Source organism: Hetaerina americana, unplaced genomic scaffold, assembly GCF_022747635.1.
Source record: "Hetaerina americana unplaced genomic scaffold, ioHetAmer1.1.p SCAF_11, whole genome shotgun sequence".
Taxonomy (NCBI): Eukaryota; Metazoa; Arthropoda; class Insecta; order Odonata; family Calopterygidae; genus Hetaerina; species Hetaerina americana.
The window spans coordinates 42,736,218-42,760,075 of NW_027286181.1; the positions used below are offsets into that span (position 1 = coordinate 42,736,218).

The 23,858-nt window shown below is 35.5% G+C and overlaps 1 protein-coding gene across 1 annotated transcript in view; it reads right to left on the bottom strand.

The window, feature by feature from the left end:
* LOC139701164 (acid sphingomyelinase-like phosphodiesterase 3b) overlaps positions 1 to 23,858 on the bottom strand; it is a 1,047,894-nt gene that overhangs the window by 206,255 nt on the left and 817,781 nt on the right. Inside the window, exon 6 of the mRNA XM_071599739.1 lies at positions 10,510 to 10,699. Coding sequence (XP_071455840.1) covers positions 10,510 to 10,699 — 190 coding nt within the window. The remainder of the gene's footprint in view (positions 1 to 10,509; positions 10,700 to 23,858) is intronic.

Consider the following 23,858-nt stretch of genomic DNA (forward strand, 5'->3'; position numbering starts at 1 on the left):
GATTCTAAACCAATAATTCTAGATGCATTCCGTGATAGGTTGTATTTCCAAAACTAAAAAGTCCAAATCTTTTAAAGGAAATGAATTGCTACGATGCGTTTTTTCTGTTATACGCCATCATCAGGTAATTTTTATCCTGATGATAGTAAATTGACGCGGCGCATGCAAAAATTAAATTTTATTGGTATCTACGATTATTTTATTTAAAAGTATCCCAAGTATCGATTGTAAGATCATTTAAGGGGACATTTGTGACGAGAAGTTAAACCAAAGAGTTATTAGCAATACCAGACCAGGTCAAAGTTTGACAATTTACATGGTCAGGCACAATAGATTTTTATTTCAAATTGCAAAAGAAGTTATCGAATCAGGAACTCTAGGTATATATATATTAGATATATAGATACAGGGTCTGTTCCAAAAATTAGTATAATGATTTTTACCATCAATTCAGAAGGCTAGAGTGGAGTATTTGTGTTGGGAAAGGTAAAGGTAGATCTTATGAAAATAACGCGACCCATACTAGTTAACTGTAGGCATTTACAGTGGGCGGATTGCTGCTAAACTAAACCCCTGTTCGATGTTCATGTCTCGAATTCACGATGCCACTTTCCATTAAGCAATGATATGCGATAAGATTGTGCATTAAGCATGAAAAATTGGGTTCTGCGACCATGACCATCGTTAGGGATGCTTATAGAAATGGAGATTTGTTGCACGAGGTGGTTTTCTGCTTACACAGGGTGTTCTGGGAGAGTAACAAGAAGTTTGACGGGGAGGAATGCCCTGAACATCCATCAACAACACAATGTGATGAAAATGTGCAAAAAGGTGAGATACATGCTCAATTCTGATTAACCCTCAAGTGTCAGGATGTTAGCAAAGAAGTACAACATCCAGAATATTGCAGTGCATTGAATTCTTATAGAAGATGTAGACATGAGAAAATATGTGCCAAGATGATCCCCAAGGTGATGTCAAAAGACTGCTTGTATGATACTACTTCCTTGGACATCTTGGACCAAGGTGAAAGTGACAGAATTGTTTAAGAATTGGTGGTTACCGGTGACGAGACATGGGTATTTTAATACTACACTTGTATAACCCATTTGGGGATCATTTTAGACCACTGGATAATGTCAAAGATGCCATGACGAGGTGCCTGAACGAGGGTCCTATTGATGCCTTACAGGAAGCAAACCACAACTGACTGGCATTGGTTTGTCGATACATAAGGGTGCTCATTTGAATAATTTGAGCAATTTTTACTTTGATATGCAATTAATTTTTCTCCAAGATTTATTCTAATTATTTTTGGGACTGATCGTGAACATATCAACGTTACTTGGTATATTTAATGAGATAAAATATTTGCAACATACACATACCCATAGCTGACTATCCGTGATTCTAAACCAATAATTCTAGATGCATTCCGTGATAGGTTGTATTTCCAAAACTAAAAAGTCCAAATCTTTTAAAGGAAATGAATTGCTACGATGCGTTTTTTCTGTTATACGCCATCATCAGGTAATTTTTATCCTGATGATAGTAAATTGACGCGGCGCATGCAAAAATTAAATTTTATTGGTATCTACGATTATTTTATTTAAAAGTATCCCAAGTATCGATTGTAAGATCATTTAAGGGGACATTTGTGACGAGAAGTTAAACCAAAGAGTTATTAGCAATACCAGACCAGGTCAAAGTTTGACAATTTAAATGGTCAGGCACAATAGATTTTTATTTCAAATTGCAAAAGAAGTTATCGAATCAGGAACTCTAGGTGTAAAAATTAAAATTTTCTCAATCTAATCTCAATGCACACGGTTATTAGCCTGGTCGAAAATCATGACGCTCATATAAATCAGAAAACCGACAGCCCCAATTTTTAAAATGATTGCAACTTTAGCAATCGATAGACAATTAAAATTATTTAAATGCACACTAATTTGGAATTTTTTATCAAACATACGCTTCCCATTAAAATAAGATCAACGTAGTCTAAGTGATTCTCATTAATGTTCCTTGACAACAGCCAGCATTCGACACCCTCTGAATAGGTACCGGTGCCAAATGACCGAATATCTGCCTTTAAATAACGATATCATTCCCACATTGAACATTGCTTTAAAGGGGAAGCGCGGTAAAGGTGAAATCTGATGAAGCGATGAGGACGTTGTAAAGAAGTTGATGGGCATATGAAGATGTCATCTTTATTCTTGTGTACGTTAGTATTTAAGGAAGGAGTTGGTCAGTTAATTAGTCATTAATAAATAAAAGTTATGAAATTTTAAATCATCAATCCGAATTCTGACTCACTAAGATTGCGTAAAATATTCCATAAAACTCTGATATTACTTCATTAAAAGCTTGAATAATATGATAACATGTGACTATGATTTATGAATTTAATGGAAACAGTGTAGATTTTCCACACGCATTAAATAACATAGTTCTATAAGGAATAGAATAATGTCAATAGAAACAATATTCCAAAGCTTCTACGGTGTATGGTGTTGTGGATTTTTTTTACTTGTGACTTGAGAGGCGGGGACCATGAGTTGCATGCCTATGTATTGATAGAATTTCCCCTTCTTACCTTCCAGTTTTGAATAACCTGTCTTGGTATGGTGGAGGCTTGTCGTATAAATGGTTGTGATCCATTTTTATTCCTTCATTTTCGTGTAACAAAAAATTGTTTTAGATTTTTATAATTAAAACAATCAAATTATCATTAAAATAATCAAAAAATTATTTAAATTTGTTTCGAACTAATATTTTAGCCGGCATATGCACGTGTTTAGGAGGTTTTTTGTGATTTTTTCCCTTTTCCTTTCCTCACCCTCATTCTTCCTTATCCCTTATCGATCCCACCTAGTGCTTACACCTCCTGCCGTATACTTTTTTGGTAGATCACGGGGTATTTATGACGATCTGGATTGAAAATATAATGACTCTTCCTGGTTTCAGCGAAGGTTTAATATTCCGAGTTCGAAAGTATGCTAAATGCTCGGGTACAATTTATTTCATTTGCACAATGTAAGTTATTATACATAATATTTTAAAGTATAAATCATCTATTAAGAAATATTTGATGAATGGTATCAATAATTTAAGAATGGGATGCTGTTTGGAATCAAATCTTGATTTATTATCATCCCAACTACTAGCTTTGAAATGTGAATTCATTTCTAACACGCTTCCAATATATGCACTCCATTACGAATTTTAAAGGGATTAAAAATTTAAAATTTTTAGATACAGCTTGTGTAAATCCAAGGTTTTATTATTAACCTTGCCATTATATTTTAACGGGATAGCATTTGTATGAAACAATGGCGGACCAAAAATATTACCTTACATCACCCAGGATACAGGTAGTATGTGTCCTAGTTTTACTACCCTTATTTTCACGCATGATTGATTATTAAATTGATCACGTAAAGGAATTACATTTGCATATCGTGAAAATTTAATAAATTGCACGAGTCTATTACCCAAAGTCGGTTATTTTTTCAATTACAAGAACATTCTATGATGCCAAATGAAGGAATTTAGCAGGTGTGTTAAATAAATAGCAAAAATTGGGAAGCTTTTTTTTCCCTAGTCCAAGCAATATTTTCATGATCCAATTACAAAACGCTTTCAAATTGCACCGTCATATTGTGCCGGCCCACTTGAAATTTTAAACAAAAATGGGATTAATTTGCCCTTTTAAAATAACCAACGAATGACATAGTTTTTGTGCCGAGGAAAGAAATCAATTCCAAATAAATTGTGCGGAATCAGTGGCTCGAAGTGATTCTATCGTTCAGGGTTCAATTTATTTTCCAAAATTTCCAATTTTTACTGCAGCGTTGGCATGCTTATCTAGTTTCTGAGTATCTTGTGTCTCTCGAACATTCGAATCACTTTATTTGAAAATCGTTGCTGAGAGCGAAATTTGCCGTGAAAGCATATAGTGCAGACTATATGTCCAGTTTTAAGTGTCACGGCAAACGCTTTTTGGTGTTTACGTATTAGTAGTGACTAAATCAAGTTCACCAATATTAGGAAGATTTTCAGTTTATTATGTTCCCTTTTTGCTGTATACGATTTCAAAAAGGTCTTTAATACACTAGTTTTGAGAATTTCGCATGGAACTCTTCGGCAGTTTGACATTTTGATAGCATTATGCTTAATGCTTATACAATTATTTTCCTATGAAAATGAAGTTTCATCAAGTAATTAATTGTTGAGTATATTCCTTTTAATAATAACAGAGCGGAATGTCATTCTTCTTGTCTGAGAAGTAAGTTTTGATATAAATTCGAACGATATTTCTTCAAGATGTACTCATTATTCTATGACTAAATTCAGAATAAAATAACGGTATTTAAATTTTAACTTGAATTACTTCTAATTAGACAATGAGTGATTTATAGAATGATCCAAATGAATAATTATCTTCTCTTTAGCTAAGATGTACTACTTTCTATAACTGATGTGCGATAAAAATTATTTTAAAAAATATTAAGCCACTGAACAGACTCCGCCACCGCTATTCAATGAAATTTTCTCTATTACTTCTTACAACATGGAGGAATTACTTCGCTCTTCTTAACATTACGTCAGTTCCAGGTTTTTCCCAAATATAATATAATAACCTAGACTATATTTTGCCTGTAACAAACTAAAGTATAAAGTTTCTCCATTGATGAAATTATTTGAGAATGCCATTGAAACGATACCCGAATGAGAAATAAATATAGGTAAACTCTGATTTTCCCTGGTAAAAAATTGGAAGTGTGGTGGTATCTTCACCGTTTTTTTACTTATTCCTATCTTATTAAATGAAAGAATGTTGGCTCTATACCAGAAGAAATTAACTCTTAGATAGCCTTTAACTATTCAGCAATATATTTTTGTCGTTATTAATTTTTTTGCGAAAACATATCTGTCAAAATGAAATTATTTGGATAGGTGGATAACAAATACAGCGCACATCATTTAACACTAGCATAGGTATGCACGACATATCGCTTAATATAAAATAAAGCCATAGCTCATTCCATCTCCTGTAATTTTCCATCCATTTTACACGAAATGCTTAACATGAAACACTCTTTATCGGTTATCAAGTGCACAACTTTTGATTATCAGAGGGAAAATACTGGTCCCCATATAATATTTCTGAGCGAAATAGGCGGCTATATTTCCCAATCCACCAATTTTTCAAATGAAGGCTCTTTCGAAAACAACCTAGAAAAACTCCTATCGAGATTTTTGATTTGCACCAGCGTGAATTATCTCCCGACTTCACTGCCTCATACCTGTAAGTGAGCACGTTCATTAGCAGGGCAAGAACCGCCAATTCGGTCAAGTCCCTACCATGAGAAAAAGCGTTCCCTCCCTCCCCCAGAGAGAGAAAGCTACACGGTTCTTTGCTACCATAAACTAATTCCGGGAACTTACATCCTTTCACTGAGAAAGGTTTCAAAGTGGAGCACGTAGTCGTTTGCTGTAGGGTTTTCCCCAAATTCCTCCTGACCCCTAGGTCCTGGAATCCTGAAAACTTAGTTAATGCCGATCTTCAGACTGAGAAGTTTTTCTGCACCCCACTACAGTATTTTTCGAGAAAGGTCTCCTCTTTTGCGATTATTTCAAGCGGTGAATAGTAACACTTTTTAGAAAGTAAGCGTTCATCCGAAAATGGCTAATTATTAGCGTAAACGAAACAAAAAAGCACTGAAAGTAATAACGTAGCTCCTGCGAGCAGTTAAAATCGGTGAAAGATTAAAAAAATAAAACTGCAAAAATGTAGAATACAAAAGTCACTCCTGTCTACAATCATCAAATCGTCTAAACTTTAAAACTTTGTGCGATATAAATGAGTTTGAATGGAGGGGGAAACGTCTTTGCGAAGCTAAACTTCTGAGGTTTCGAAAAGTACAAAAGGTTAAATATTGTAAAGGAAACGTTGGATATTCTGAAATGGTTGGGTATGGAAAATAGAAGAAAATGGAGTGGGTTAGCTGCAGTGTAAAGAGTTGTTTTAAAATGACGAATATTTATGGAAGAAGATAGAAAAACAAATTTTTACATTAAAAGACGACTACAGTTTTAAAATAAAAATAAGAGCACAAAATAAAAATAGGAAAACATTTTCATGCTTAAACAGTACTGTCAAAAGGAACCAACTGCCTGTTGGGTTATTTGAGGTCTTTCAATCAAATTTTATGAATTTTAAGAATAGGTGTAAAGCAGCCTCAGAACAAGGCTCTGGGTAATATACATTATTTGCCTGTGATTAATATTTTATATTATATATTTATAACAAAATATTGTTCTGTACAAGATGTGGATGATGTAAGAGGTTGGATAGTAAAAGTGTGTGGTGTGATCACGGCACGTGATTTTGGAAGGGGTATGATGCGGAAGGGGTATGATGTAGAAAAGCGTGTTATTTTGGACAAAGTGTGGTATATGGCGGTGCGTTGCTTGGTATGATGTGAACCTCGGCCAAAATAATAGTACAGGTACGGATGGAAAATTCGAGAGTCTTTATTTTCCATTGTTTTACTGTAAATGCATTTTGTTTCATATACGTTCTTCTTCTGCAGTGTAAGGGTGAATAACTGGACAGGTTACACAGGACCATTTGCTGAATTCTAACAAAATTTAAATAAAAATAGTAATGAACATGAGGTGTTGGAAGCGAGCCTGTCTGGCAAGGAACAGCCCTGAATTTTATAATATCTAGGCTTGTGTGAACTGCAAAAGTGGACACTTCGTAATTAAAGTCGGAAATCAATTTCAAGTCTAATTCTTCTCGGTTGGTAACGAATGGAATTGTATTCAAACGTGTTTTTAGTGAATGAAAATGTTTCCCGTGATGTAAAATCTGGGTGGTAATTTTAATGTTGCCAATATTACTTGAAAAGTTTCAGTAAATGACATTTTTAAAGCTAACATGAACCGGCATTTTTTATCACTACCTCCCGGAGAAGACTAAATAATTTAAAATTGAGAAGTTTTCTGGTGAAAAAAATCGAAAAAGCGCATTACTGACGTTTCTTATCCATAGCTCTAAAAAGTTGCTAGTGTTCACTCTCGGAATATTTCTCAATCCTCGTCTCTTTTGCAAAATGTAAATAAACAGCCGGTGAAATACACAGCTAATAAAAAGTCTTGAATAACCGGAATCATTTTCATGAACTCGGTTGAGGCATTTGACAGACGCAGTTCACAGATGAAGGGCAAAACTGCTTTGATTTTTAATAACACACCTACAATCCCAACGTGTATAGCCTAGACTCAATAAAATTGATCTTTTTGCCAAAAAAACACAATTAATGTTTTGCAGACATGTGATCAGGGTATCATTAAAAATCTCAATGGCTCCACCAAAAATTAATATTCCAGCAAAGTCTGTCAAATATTTAAAAAATTAAGGAAAGCAAGCTCGTGACCCTTTTTAAATCCTGAAATTTGTGTCTTTCCCCTTGGAGATCAGTAACCTCCACACAATAACAAATTGTTTTTGCTACCCAGGGATTTCATTTCCACTGGCAGGGAACGGCCATGAACACACTGAACATATCAGGGAAACACTAGAGAATATTCATACTAGGAATTTGAGTCATTTTAAACGAATTTAACTACGAAGTGAATAGTAAGGTGGAGTATAGTTACTGACCTACACCTTATGCCACACGTCCTCTCAAAAACTCGCGGGGTAGTGTATGAATGTAAATATACGTAAAATCTGTGGGATAGCCAATTAAAAATTGGGATTTTAGACGCTGATTTGGCAGGGATGAATCTAAGGAGAAGGAATATTACTAACATTTTCTCAGGAGAATTATTCCAGCTAGAATGAGCATGTAATGAATAAGATCCGACGAGAAAAGCCCTCATTCGGGAAATTAAGAGGGTTAAACATCCGATTTATTAAAAATGATATGATAGAATGGAAAGCGTTTAGAAATGTTTCTTAAGTTGGGTTAGCAATCAGAACAACGACGATTTAACGTTAAGCTGAACTTATGAAATAGGTTCAGAGCACGTAGGTCGACTATTCGTACTTCACGATACATAGACCACTTGGAACATGATTTAGAATTTAAAAAATGGACGCCAGAACTATCAGACGCAAAGGTCCCTTCTTCCCACGCAAAATACGGGATTGTAATTGTGGGGTTGGAGCCTAAAAGAATGTCACATGTCACCCAATTAGGGAATAAATAGTTTTACTCCATCTACATAATACCTCGCAAGCCGCCTCAAGGACATGTGGCGGAGGTGTTAGGTCATCAGCCATGCATGCACAATTATTACACTTCTACGCAGATATGCATTTATGCATGTATACTAATGTGCATGCATTTTGCACTTATCTCCTATATATTGTTGGATAATCCCTTCCCACAAGACAGAGTATGGCTAAAATTAATCTAACGTAGTTCATGCTAAAACACCTTTTTAACCGTCTTTTGTTATGCTTTCAAGCTCCCTCTTTCACATCTCGGCCCTATTCAGTGGGAGAGGGGCGAAGGGATGCCTCACATGTCCCACTGTAAATATCAGTGTCACATTTTCGTCATGGGTGGGGACCTTAAATTGCATATGCTTTAGTTAATAGAATTTTCACCGTCGTGGTTTACAGTTCAGCATGCTAATTTCACATAGTAACTTTGGAAAGTGTTAGCTCAATAGTTATTTCATATTGCAGATATATTTTAGTTGCCAATGAAATATATTACATACATTCTTAATTAGCATTAACTTTAGAATTAATCCAGTACATTTCGTGTTGATCGGCTCCTACCGTACACTCTGTTGTATTTTTTTTTAAAACTCTATTAAATGGGATTACACAGGTGGTAAATTAATGAAACCCAAATTAATATGTGTCAATATATTACCAATTATTATTACAAAAAGTTTACAGTACATTTTGATATACCCAGAAACTAATTAATATTCAAATCCTGTCTCGGGAAACGCAACATTAAATACTATGAGATCCTAAATCACATTTAACCATCTAGCACAATATTCTTTCCACCTTCCTTAAATAGCCAACAGTCTCCCCGCTATCACACTCTTCAATTATCGAATTCGACACGTTGGACACTGCATTAATTTTTCTTTCGACGATTGAATAACTGTCGGCAGTGCTATGCCTTCCATCAGCATGTCTAAAACTTTGTTTGCTCTTTCTTCGTTGTATTTAACATTTTAGATGTATTACCAAATACACATCAAATATGTCCGACTCTTGGATACATTTCCTCTAACCTCAGTCATTATGCTTCAAAGATGCAGGGTCATTGAAATATATCCATATTAGAATACAGTCAGAAACTAGAGATTTCTATTTGAATTAAAAAAATACATAAATATAATATATTCGAAAGGGGATGGTTGAACAGATATTATTCTGATCAGAAAACATAGGCATGAGAAAGTTGTGTGCGAAGTTTTTGACACGAGAGCTCTCGGACGAACAAAAGAAAACTGACATGTAGATCTACCAAGAGCTTCTCGACAATGAGGATGATGATCCAAATTTTTTAGACAATGCCCTGACTTATTACTCTTCCTTCACCTCAAATCTGTGCTGAAAGGATGTCACCACGGCTTGGTGGAGGCGTTACAACAGGCCGTGACAAGGAACCTTAGCAGAATTCTGGGCGCCGCCTTCCTGAAGGCGTACGAGGCATAGAAAATCCACTGACTGCGGTGTGTGGACGCACAAAGGAGCTAATTTGAAGACTTTTGAGTAAATGTATCAATTCTGGCAATTAATTTTTTGTAATCGACTTAGTCCTACCAATTTTTGGGCAGATCTTGTATATAAATACATACATAAAACCTATATGTGAGAAAGGCCACCTAAATGGGAAATATATCACCGCAACTTGTAAAATATGCTGTTGCGTAGGGCATTTCGGCACTTTTTTGAAATAACATATTTCCGAACTTTGCGATTATATATTTTCCATTACCTTCTCTTAAATTTACGTTAAATTTACCTTAAAAATGTTTGAAGCACATAGGATACTATTTACGCATTTAATAATATTTTTATTAATGAAAATGCCCAATAACCTCACTCAATTCCGTTCAGAGCACGTCATTTGTGAAAAGAGACGTCGATTGTTCTAGCCATTTATTTAGAAAGTTAATGTAGTTTTTCTTTCATTAATGTTGTTTAAAATGAGCTCTCAATGTAAAACATAGGATACAGCTACTTTAGGTTAACAAAACAACGACGAAATTCTAAATAATGGATTCACGAGGGATAATACGTAAGGAGTATTGAAAATTAAAAAAAAAATACTAGGGGAAACATCGAAAAACAATGCCTAAATATCTAAAGCTTCATTTTAGGTAACAAATAATTCTATATCAGATATGAAATTTCAATCTAGAATTAACCAAGTATTATCTGATTGTAATAAGATAAAATGATTGTAATGAAAGTTTTAATACAATATGGAATAATTATAGAGTACTCACCCTGTCCAGAGGACGAACTCGATATTGTCACCGTGCTTACTCTTCATTGCTCGCGCGGCTGATTCCACGAGGCCCCAAGGTGAATCACAGCTGTGATCGCCAAAGCGACCTGCGGGCCTACGAGACCCTCCTCCGCCACCACCTCCGCCGCTACCGCCTCCCCCTGAACCAGGCTCATGCCTCCAGCACACTATGGGCAGAAAAAATGAAGCGTCGCTTCAGATACAGGATATACCAACAACCTAGGTTGAACCAGATATGTCATAACATGCCAGTAAACTGCTAAATTGTTTTTGGGCATTTTATTGTAATTTAAGATTTATGTCATCTCCTAGTTGCAACTTTACACTTATGGCATCCAATATTAAAGTGTACTGAAGGCGTGTATGCCTATCATGGGAAAAAATAAAAATATTTCCTTTTAAAAACGTTACTTTTCTTATTTACGAGTATCATTTTATCGCCATCTAAGTTTCTGACTAATCTTGTTGCTACCGTAACTTCACACAAATCAGCCAGCAATGCGCTCCTGTGGAATTTAGCAATTGGACCGAGTATGAATATTCAAAGTGGGAGAAGAATACGCTACTCTATTCAACTCTAGGATACCTCGACCAATTGAATTGAATAACAATTCAAATTAAAAAAAATACGCAAAAATATTAAATATACACGACAAATTATAACCTTATACACTAGGGAATAATAGTAATTACGAACCGACAGTCGAAGCACGCAAAGCAAATGTCACCATTTTAACGTCGTCCTAATCACGAGAACGTGAGTTTTTCTTCTTGGAAGCAATCTTCACTTACATTCACGTGTATTCATTACTTCAAACACTCGCAAACTCACATTCAAAGGAATTCAACCACCACCACCAGAATTCAAACCCGAACCCTAGGAGTAGAAAGTCAATAGCCATCGCAACATTTTAATTTATAATTAAATTCTCTCTTTATGCTTAAGCCTTCTGGGATTTAAGCATCGGTCTTTTTACTGTTTTTTCCATTTTGCTCAAATATCTTTGGTTATATCAATACATTTTTTGTGACTACTCAGATTTTGTGACGGGATTATCCCTTCTTGCCTATGAATTGTTCCCCACTTCTCTGTGCAGTGCACCATTCTCGATCTCAGCAGGTTCCCCATATTCTCACATTGCTCCTACTACCATGCCTACTACCCACGTAATAATCTTCTGAATTAAGCACAAGGAGTTATTTTTACAAAAGATGACCCAGAAAATTGAGCATTACCAATTCAAGTTTCTATCTTTATTCCTTAAGAATTTAATTCAAGACCCTCAAGTAACCAAGAAATACACATAAGACGATAATTTAACGAGGGTAATAAGGCATTATTCTCTCTTTACTTGCGAATATTTACAATGGATTATATCTAGCACTTGAGCAATGTTATAATTCGTTCCATGAAAATCATGTATCGCAAAATGGATTAAGAAATGCATGCATTAAGGACACTCAAGAAAAATATTTGACTTCCTATCATCAGAAAGAAATCTATGGATAAACTTTAATTAGCATCAATCTAAAAAATGTTGGGCATCTAGGTTTATTGCAGGGTATGAGAGTGGTTTTGGGACGGGGCCGAGATTTAAGAAATAGATTGGTTGATTTGAGAAGATCTGATAAGTAGGCGGGGCCTTTGAAAGTAACACAGGGATACTGGGGAAAAAGATTGGCGGTGGAATTATGGTTTTTGAGGATAGGGTAGAGATCTTTCAGGGTTAATCGCAGATATTCTAGGCCAGGGAGGTATGTGCTGCAGATTGATAGAGAATGGATTTCCGCGGTTGAGGAACGTTTGAGAGTGTAAGTATGTCTTCGGATACTTTTGTTAAGGAGGGATTCGGGATAACCTTGTTTGAGGAGGGAATAGAGTAGAGTTGAGAGAAAATTAATAAAGGGAGTCGTGGTAATCGCAAATTCTGTCATCTTATGGACAGGGAATAAAGAATGGCGCATTTGATGTGATGTGGGTGGCAACTGTTATAATGTAAGTATTGTTGTTTGTTGGTGGGTTTTATTTGTACAGAACTGTGAAATCTTTGGCCAATTAATGATACGTTAACATTCAAGGAGGTGAATTGGGAAGAGGAAACCTAAGAATTGAATGAGACAAAGGACGAAGTATTGAGGTCGGAAATGAAATTTTTCAGGGAATCAGTACCATGTGGCCAGAGAAAGAAAATGTCATCGATATATTTGAGCCACAATAAAGGTTTCAGTGGTGGTTTGAAAAGAATTTTTTTCTCCGCGGGACCAAGAAAGAGGTATGCATAGGAAGGGCTGAACCTACTGCCCATGGCAAAACCCTTGATTTGCAAGAAGAATTTATCGTTAAAGGGGAAGGAATTATGGGTTTCATCCTCACCCGTAGTAGGCAAAGCAAGGTTTCAATAAGCTCAGTAGGTGATTATTTATTTACTTAAAGTTTGACTTTATCAATGAGCAAGTCTTTAAACATCATATATGAAATCTGAATTAATTTTCATGCGGCATCCTATTCTCATCTCCTTTTAACTTCTAATTTTGGAAATTCCAAAAAAAATATGCATTTATCCACTACCTCACTCATAATTTATTCAGCTTTTGCACATATTTTCCCAAGTTTTATCATATTCAACTATTAGTTCGGTTGATTTTCCTACTTCCATCCGTTTTTATTTTTTTAATTCTTAATACGTATCAATCGTCATTAACATCGGCTTAATTTTCTTTATTAAGTCGAAGTTTCCTCCTATAAGAAAGTGTTTTGATTTCAGCCTTTCTTCTCATTTATATGCTACTGCTCATAACTGTTTATTTCATTGCCTATTCGTAATTCACACCGCTGTTTCTGCAAATAGACGAAAATATTTCCCTCCCCACTCTAGCGCTTTGCTAAGGGTTGAGTGAAAACCAAACACAATCTTTGAATTTCCCTGCCAAGAAAGAATCCTGATCGACGGGGAGGACTTCTGACTTGGAGATACCCTTGCTGAGTGAAAAATCCCCAGCCGCGTATCGAGCGGCGCAGTGTGGATTTAAAGTGAGTTTTGAGGCATTGGGAGCACTGCTGGTCCCCACTCGCCCCATCAATTCCCCCAACCACTTCAATCCTTCTTTCGCCACCGCGCTAATTCAAACAACCTCACCCCCTGGGCCCCCTTATCCCGCCTCACACCACCCCAGAGGACCTCCCTCCTCTCTCCCTGCGACGTCCGCCCTCCCGCACCTACCCTTGAGCGAACCCCAGGATTTCGCTCTATCTAGTTGCTCGTTCGTGTCCCGAGCCGAAGTTGGCCGTGAACAGCAGGTGCTTTCTTCGCGTGGGGAGGCGAGAAAGGAGACTGAGAGGAGGGTGGTGCCTCTGCCTCCACGATAGCAGCACGATGAAACAACCGAATTTTAACATGCTCGGTTGCCCGCGTGAGCGGCTTCCTTCCAAAACCTTCGACGAAACTTCTTAATGCACTATTCCGGCGGTTTTCCAAGGTGGCGGTCGGCGGTTCTTCCCTGGGAAAAGTTCTTATCCCAGCAGTACTGATCCCGCCAACTTGGGTCGGTGAAACTTATATAAGACGAGTTTCCTCGGGAGAACAAAAATTGAGGTCTTTTCTCTCCATCAAGAGATCTCTTCTTTTTTTGAAAAAAAGTGCGCGAGCCTTTGAGGGGGAAGCGACAAGAAATTGCTTTATTTTATTTAATATTTTGCGAGGTTTTCCTAGAGCGTAGAGTGTGGAACTTTGCATACTACAAAACTAGGAATATTGAAGTTTATTCTAAGCTGCTACCCACGTAGACACAGCGCATGAGTGGTTGCAGATAAAATGGTAATACAGAATGTTGCTGCTATTTATGTTAATGAAATAAACCTACTTTCATAATAAGGAGAACTGGATAATTGTATTTATTAAATCTAAGCTCTTTTAGGTAACAGAGGATGACATAATTTCGAGTAAACATGCTTTATTTTTTAAATAATTTTAAATGCATTAATGGAATACATTGACGGAGAACAATAAGGGCAATATAATGAAAAAGGAATACTTACTGTTCATTAGATTTTGAAATAAGGGGTGTATAATCGACATAAATGTCCCTGTCGTTCCTGATGATCGTGAGATAACAACAGGTCTGACTTCTTTAAAGACGTATAAGAAGAGAAGCACTTCCTTGTTAAAAAGAGAATCTTTTATTTATGAACTTAGTCTATGGTGTGCGTAATAAAGAAACAATTTCACCTATTTTTATTGCTTTTTCTAATGACCTGCAAGGTAAATATTCCTCCAAGGGTTTAAAATAAGTGTTTACCTTATTATTTAGCATTTTTTGTCATGACCGATTTCTATCAAGTACTTATTTAAAAATGAAATCAAATTTTCGTCTCATATTCTTTACGTAACTTTCACCATTGCTACAAATTTTAATATTAAAAACGCGAATACTGACTTAACAGAAGTCATCATGGATTTTACATTTAACTTTACATCACAAGCCTATACAAATAGTCAATCAACGACATCAGGGTATAAGATGCTCGCCTTGAACATGATTTTTCAGTGCACTGTAATTACTCACTCGTGGCTGTACAAAGATATTAAATGATGAATATGAAATGATAAAATAATGAAAAATATGATAAAATAATGAAATATGACAAAAATATACTATATTTTGGGTAGATTAAAATGTAAACCTCATTTCTTCACACTTTAACACATGAAAGGATAACAAATTCGATATAATAGTTTTCTAAAGACAAAATAGGAAAAATGGAACGCTCCAAGGTTTATGCCGTTCTTGCCTTGAAATGGTGCCACATAAAATATATAGTACATTGATCATGATGTATTTATTATGAAAACTGTGCTAAAACTTTTCTTCGTCCTTTTGAAACTAATGCCTATTTCTACGGGTAGATAAATTATAAATTATCTGATACTAAATTACTTCATTTCTTTGAAAATAACTTACTTACATAAGGTAGTTTTGGACGGACCCTATGACAAATTTATTACCTGCTTCTTATCATGAGCAGTGATCTTTGTGTGCGACATATCATTTTCTCATCGATTTTTTGCTCGTTCGATCTGTCTAAATGTCGTCTAAAATGCACATTGTATTTTTTCTCCTATTTCCCAACATTCTTTCTTCTACCACGACCAGCAACACCTGCCGATTAATCATATTTTATACCACATACTGTATCCTCAGTATACAATCACTCTAAATCAAAATCAAGTATATGATGCGACTTTGAGCATTCATTAGCATGAAAATACATACATAACATGGTGTCAAACGTAATGAGCAATAGTAATCTAAGGGAAGAAAAGGTCACGTCATAACTGAACTAAAGAGACATTTTAATCAGTGGCAGAAGTGTTTATAAACCAAATTATTAGTTGTTTGTAATGAATTTTGGTATCATATTTTTTATAACTTTCGCAACATTTCTTTTACATTTTATATGATTTATTTTACCCTTAGCCAAAATAGACCTGCAGTAGTCCCTCGCAGGAATTCTGAAGTATTGTATAATTAACAACACATTGGTGAATGTCAGCAATGTTGAACTATCTGTCTTGGGCGTTTGCTCATTAGAGCAAATATAATCAAACCAATTTCACTCTGCTTCCCTCTTTCTCTCTCTAACGCAAAGCACTCTAGAATCTTTCGGGATTAAACCACGCTTGTACCAATGGTACTTTGCGAACGGGAAAACAACATGGTGGTTTCAAATTTTTGTAATGCAATTTCGACCGACGCAAATACGCCCGCCATGTAGAACATAATGATGCTGGCACGCGGTTTGGCCATCTCGGCGCAATTGGAACAGTTTCAGCAGAATGATTCACATTCACTGTGGATCAAATTACTGCAGTGATGATTTGATCATTCGGGAGGAGCGCGCTGGTCCAAATGGTCTCGCACCAAGCTGAAAGCACGAGTAATCACTTTCGCCCGCCGAACGCAATTGACGGCCTCACTGTCATCTCCGAAAGCAAAGTTTGAAAGCGTTGACTTGAGTGTTATTGATTTAATCTAAAACCTAATCCGATTCCGATAAATGTAGCTGGTGACACAAGGCATTACCTCAAATAAAAATTTAAATATTGAACATTGCTATTCGGAATTCTGGATTGGAATTCGGAATCAAATGAAAAATTTCTTTACTCTTAGGGATGACTTTTCATGTCGTCGGCTTATTGCAATATCCTTCCGAAAAAGGTGGTAATAATTGACTCTTTTATTAAATCCATGAAAGAAATTCATCCCAATTATAAAGTACTATCTGCAGGATTAAATCATTAACACCGTAACAGTGGTCTAAAAATGTAGCCAACTATCTATAAGAGTACGGTCTAATAGTTTTTCTACAACTTATGCGCTGTAGATGAAGAACGAAGCTTTGATTAGGGTCTAGGTTTCGTCAAAATATGAAAAAATAAATTTATTTTGAAAATTAATTAATAATCAAAATAATATAAATTATATATTTTAGTAACGATTTAAAAATATATCATGTCTTTAGTCGATAATATAGTTGTACAAATCAATTTTAAATATTTTTGTTTCACTACTTTTGCTAAGGAAACGGGGGATTTTGAGGAAGTTGAAACATTACTATTAGGAGAAATCTATAGTGTTAGGATAAAGTTTTAATGAATCTAGGGATAACACACCACTAAAACTCTAAGCCCTTCCTTACCCTCGAAAATTAAAGAATATTCTTGGCTAATTTAACTTATTGTAAGAGTTTTCTAACTAATTTCAGCCATGCCTCCAGGTTTTGCGATGCGTCCCTTATTATTATTATTACCATTAGCAGTAATCTACCTGTTTGAGGAAGGTTTCTTTCAGGCTTCACTTCGTGGAAGTATTTAATATCAGTACTAAAAAGAAAGACTTGTACTTTTCCACAGATTTATGTGGAAAAATCTGGGCTAATCTGTGGATAAGTACAAGTCTTTCTTTTTAGTGTGGACTTAGAGTTGGTTCTTCTGTAGGTTTAAGCCTTGACTAACATGGCTAAAAATATTCTTTTATATGGACTATATTTTTAAATAACTCTCTCATTAGTTCTGCATACTTTCTATCTCCATTCATATCATCAAAAATGTCTTTTATCCTACATTCCAACTTGCTCTCCCAGCATTCCAAATGCTAACCTCAACACTCCCACTCATAAGTCCTTAAAATTGTTACCACATTTGAAATGCCTATTATACATTGATTAAGTATTAATATACATCTATTAATAAGTGTCATATACCGGTAGGTTTTTTAAGTACTCCGGGGCTAGACAATGCTGTACTCATAAGCCCAAACTGAAATTTCACAAAATTTCCTTAAAATAACTGACTACGCAGGAGAATGTGAATGAGTATTCAATTTGTGCGTCTCTCAATTTATAATATTTTTGTACATGATGAAGATTGCCTCTGAATATCTTTTGTGTTTAAATTTTCTATCATAGAAGATGCATAAATAATTACATTCATCAACTAAACAAAATACATATTAAAAAACTTATTTTTATTTCTGCCTATTTTCTACATCCGTTAATTTAGAACAAAATGTCTAATATTTTTCTCCTTTTCCCATTCTCCCCACATGAATCTTCAGCGTTCCAATACTTTTCAGTATCACCTAATTCCATTTGCCCTGACTTTGCCACCCTCCCAACTATCGTCTCTCATCTTATACCATGCATAGAATTTAATTTTTTGTTTTCCTTTTCGCCCATATTATTCTTTCATTCTTCCCCGCACTCACATCTAACAGGCCTCGAATTTCTGCAATCCAATCTGCCTCAATGACCAATTTTCTGAATTAAAATCCATAGAGGAGAAAGTATGTTAACTACCCTCGTTTACATGTTAATGGTTTTACAAGGTGATGCTTTACATTTGTAATTAAGATTCCTGCCTTCTACTTCCGCCTCTTTGTAAACGCTTCCTTCGTTAGGAAACTCTTATTTAGTGTCCACCAACTGTAATATTTGTCTTAGCCTTTCTATTTCTTGAGTATCCCTTCACATTCGTTTTCTTGTGATGCATTCTCATCCCATGCCCAGAAGACTTGTTGTAGAAAACACTAATTGATGATTGTAACCCTTTGGAAGACTGTATAACTAACGTTTTATCATCCTCTAGCCTAAGCGATATGAAAAGTCCCCTGCCTGGGTTCTTTCCAACCATTCCCATTCCTCTCCTACTATTTCCTTCATGTATGTTGAAATGAATAGGTAACGATGGAAAACCTGTCTTTCTCCTCTATGAATTTATGCCTATTTCGGCTCTCTTCCTTCTTTGCTTGATGATCCAAAGTAAGACCTTTGTCGCAATTAAATTGAAAACTTATAGTTTTATAGCCCTCATAGACAACTATTTATGACCTTTTTGAGATAAAATAATAACCAATGTCGCGAAAACTGTCGAGCAACACATTAATGCTACAATTGAAGATACGAACAATCTTTCTTCCCCCTTTTTTCAAACTTTCGACTAGTTCTGCGGACATAATTAATTCCCGCAGTCTTCTTCCTTGTTCATTTCCCTTAATGCCCATTTTGACTCGAATCAAAGCCTTCCTAGACCTATGATATCATCATTGAATTACATTCCCTTTCTACGCTTATATCATGACCACCTGGCTTATTTTCACCATTACGTAGTTTCTTTATTTATTATTTACATTTTCTCTGAACATCAATTTTTCTTTCATTTATATTTTACCCATCGCATTTTGTAGTACAACCGGATTAACTTACTTACAGCCTGACAGTTCCTCCCCCTTTATTTTCAGTTCACCCATTTAGATATGTCACAGTAAACTCCCCATATTTTTTCACGGCTGTCTTCACCATCTTTCCGTTCATCAGTTTCTCTCCTCAGTTGATTGCTGAACTATTTTTTTCAACTTTATTATTTTTAATTCTGTACAGAAATTCTTGCATATTTTTTATACCTCTTTCCAATTATTTTGTCTTAATTAATTGTATCCTAGCTACTTTTACAATTAGCATATTGCATTGCATATTGCTTAAATTTCAGTTTTATTTATTTTTTATTTGAGTTTTGTTGAAATTATATGAAAAATCAAAATATGAATTGCGTTTACTGACAGTTTCAGAAAGTCTAACTTGTGCAGTACTGGATTTTTTTTATAATTAATTCAGTTTTCAAATGAATTTGTAGGTATAGTGACCGGAAACCTTGAACCAAGTACCATGTTTAGAAAGAATGCAAGGACTTTGGAAAAATCTGAAGAATTGAATTATATGATGGGTTTACTGTGTTTCCTTAGCCAATTTACATTGAAGTGGGAACTTTATGCCAGCACCCTTTTTGATCCCACTGCTATTCTTTACTATTGAGTACTGACTTAAATCTTAATCTCATTGATCCCTTGAAAACCAATGTGAGAATAGATTTGATAAAATTATCCTCAGAATACATTTATACCGATGAAAATCGTCCTTGGAATTAGCGTTTTGGAATAAATGCAGAAATATTTACCGAAATAATACTATATTTTTAGGTTGTAAAAAGACAATCTCCGAAACAATTACGAGTATATACCATTAAAATAACAAATAAAATTATCCTCAAATAACTTAATTGTATATCCTGTAAATATTAACGTCTAACGGAAAATGTTCGTGGGACTGTTAGTATGGGAAAATTAAGAGTATTATTTCTGAAATGTATTCTATGAATGCCATGGATCAACGAAACATTAAAAAAAATTGGAAAAATGGAAAGAATCAATGAAAAATGACAATTTTATACTAATTAGTAGTTGACAATTAGTATCTCTTAAATATATCTACTTCAAACATGATTCCTAAAAGCATTTGGATACTTATATTGTCCATTCACAGATTTGCTGGTCATCGCCTTTCTAATTCCATAAACCATAATTTCTTTCAATCTACATCTAACCAATACCCCGTAAGTCGCCGCAAGGGCGTATGGCGGGGGGTTACCATATTAATACTTATTCTACCCACTTTATTTCATTTCTAAATATCAAAACGACAAATTTCTTTCACGCAAGTTCTAACAGAGGTCATACTATCTGATAGAAATTCAAATTACCAAGGTTGTGTCATGCTTATTTTTAAAGGTGATTTATCTTGTGATCTCCTTACGGGCTTTAGCAATTCTCGAAAAATGGGAATCTTTTAATTTGAAGTAGGATTTGGAACTTGAATAAGGGAAATTTGTCTCTCTTCGTCCTAACAATCTGGGCGTTCACACGCACACCTACAAGGACAGACACGGACAAAACACAGACCGCAGATTTGGATAACACCATTCCGCATGGGAGCCGGAGGCTTTAGAACTAAATGACGGAATGGAAGGAAAATACGTGAGGTGGTGGCGAGTCGAAAGAGAAAAGAGAACTTCTTCTCCTCACGATTCCCGTGCATCGGGCTGCATATTTTTTCCCCTTCCAGCATCGAATTTTTTTCCTTACCTTTCCAAGTTTTTTTCGGTCCTCCAATCCTTACCAATCCCACTGCTACAACCTTGCCTTTGGATAATTCCGTCCGTAGCTCTCTGGGCAGGGAGGGTTTTTTTTACTCGAAGTCGAGACGTACGGGAGAAGCGTTTTAGACCGGGAGTGAAAGAGGATTGGAGAGAGGCAGTGCGCGGTTGGGAGGGAGGATTCCGGAGGTTTTGAGGGATGTGTTTTCAAAGGGAGTCGTAAGAGTGGGTGATGGGTTTGGTAGATTCATGGTGGGGTGTGGAGCAAGGTTCGAAACGAAATAAGGAGGTGACACCCGGAACAGAAGGTTGGAGAGGGAGACGTGAGAGAGGGAAAAAAAGAAAATAATCCATGCCAAGGCCCTCACATACCCTTGTACTAGAGCGCATCTCCAACGATAATTCGGATGCCTCCGACATTCTGAACGAATGCAGTCGAGAGTTGCAGTCAGACTTACACTTCTTGATTCCCTCAGTCCTTCCGAGTTACGACATCCGCCCCGTAATCATTCACGTCAGTAATTCAACGATCCATTGGCAAATTTTCATAATACCAGCAAAATTTCCACTGATGGGTGAACTGCCTAAATATATCTCCAAAGGAAATGAGGAAATTTTTAGAATTATAATGCTCTGCGGAATTTACACACACTTGGGTCACAGAAATAATTAATTTTAGTAAAAATGAGTTTGTACTCGAAGAAATTGACTAGCACCTTAAAAATACAATACGATAACGTTATCAATAGTAATGAGTTCAACGGTAGTTGGAATTAAGAATTCGTTTTCAATTAAAATAACGATAATAAATATGAAAAGGTTATTATAAAATAAAAAAGATAATATCCATTTTGAGTTCCGTGCAGTATACGGTAATATTTAAAAGTTTCATTTATAATAGAAATCATGAAATGCAGCCATTATAACACCATATTAATAATATTGAGAGTCATCGATTTACAAAAACTTATGCTTATGATGATGACTTTATTTTAATGCCGCATAATCTGCAATCATATGATATGCCTAAAAATATACAACGAACTCATAGGCATCTACTTTTTTCCATTGTATTGACACTTCATTATCTTGTAGTTCAGTTATCCTTGTCGCTAAAATTATTATGAAGATATACAATATATATATATATAAATATGTATATATAAATACACACAAACACACACAAGCGTGGTCAGAAAAGTTTTCGAACTCAGAAAATTTCAGAAAAAATGTCATATCTTTGTTAGGTCGGAAATTTTTCACACCACCCTCGTGTGCTTGAGTTTGTTATACATACATATATATACATATATATATATATATATATATATATATATATATATATATATATATATATATATACGTTTGTGTGTGTGAACATAAACACGTATGTATATCAACCTGAAGGTCGGTTTGGTAGGTGACGGTAGATAAGTTCATCCAGTACTAAGCCCGACGGCATGTCAAATCCTCATATCAGGGTAAGGGGCCAGTTCCTTTCCCTGTACCGAATATGGTCTTCAAGGAAGTTCTGGTACCCGAAAATTCGCATAGCTTGGGTGGAGCTGCAGGTGCCAAGAGAGGCTAGCCCAGTAATAGAATCTGGGCCCTCTGGCCAGCAACCCACACATACACACACCCAACATCCTAACAGCTGACTGAAACGGAGAGAGTATAACCGTAAATACAGGAATCTGAATTAAGAATGGAAAAATTGTGCAAGTATTCATTTATTGGTTTTTCAATGAGGCTAAAGAGTTCTTCATCAAGGTCTCACAAATAGCAACCTCTAGAATTCAAGTCGCATTAAAAATTTTGACAGCTTTTCAATGTACTATTACTGAGATGAAATCCTTTAAATATGCAAAAAGAATTTCTTCTGTCATGTATACTATATATATAATATCGGGAAGCTTACGCTTTGTTGTATTCAAAGAAACTCAAGAAACCGTTTTATAATGACACCCAAGACAAATTATACTTCATTAGTTATTTATCACTAAGAGTTCATGTTATCATAAAAACAAAGAAAAAAATTTACAAATTTTCAGTTTAGGTAATCCTGGAATAGTAAGGTGACCTGGAATCGTTTTTTTTGAAGTCATAATGCTTTTAAAATAATTTTTTTTCTAATTGAAAGATATGCATGCCCCATACGTTTAAGGTGCTTCTCGTCAAGTCAAATATTCCAGAGTTTAAATTTTTAGCTTCTGTAAAATCTAGTATTTAATGCAACTTTACGTAAATTAAGGCAAACGAAGCCATTAGTACTGGCGCTACATATACTTGATTTTTTCTATATGGTTCTCCCACAAGGGGGTTCCTGCCCATTAGTTCTAATGCAATTGGGGCTAAATATAGTAAAAAAATGTGGTTTTTATAACATAGCGGCCTCCACTTTGTCGTCCTCCCACGTTCAAAAGGCATGGGTTGACTTCCCTCCAGTTTTCTTCGAATAGGGGCAGAGCTCTTTGTGCGTTACGAGCAGAGCAGTCTGTCTTTCGATAAAGCAATAAAAAGGATCCATTTGGCATGCATCTCAGGATAAGCCTTTTCCGGCGTCTATGTCACCCAGCTACCATTGACCATAAAATGGAAAAGTGAGGGAACATTAACAGTGGAATATAAATATATGGAAAAATAACAGTTGGGCAAAAGGTCATCCGAGGAGAGGTCACCCACAGCAATATCTTACGGAAGGGCTGAAACGTGGGTTTGCTTTGAGTTCACTTCACATTAGACAGCGACGAAACAAAAAAAGGCTATTAAGGACGATTTTATGTGTACAGGTATCTATGAGTGTGTCTGTGTGTATATATATATATATATATATATATATATA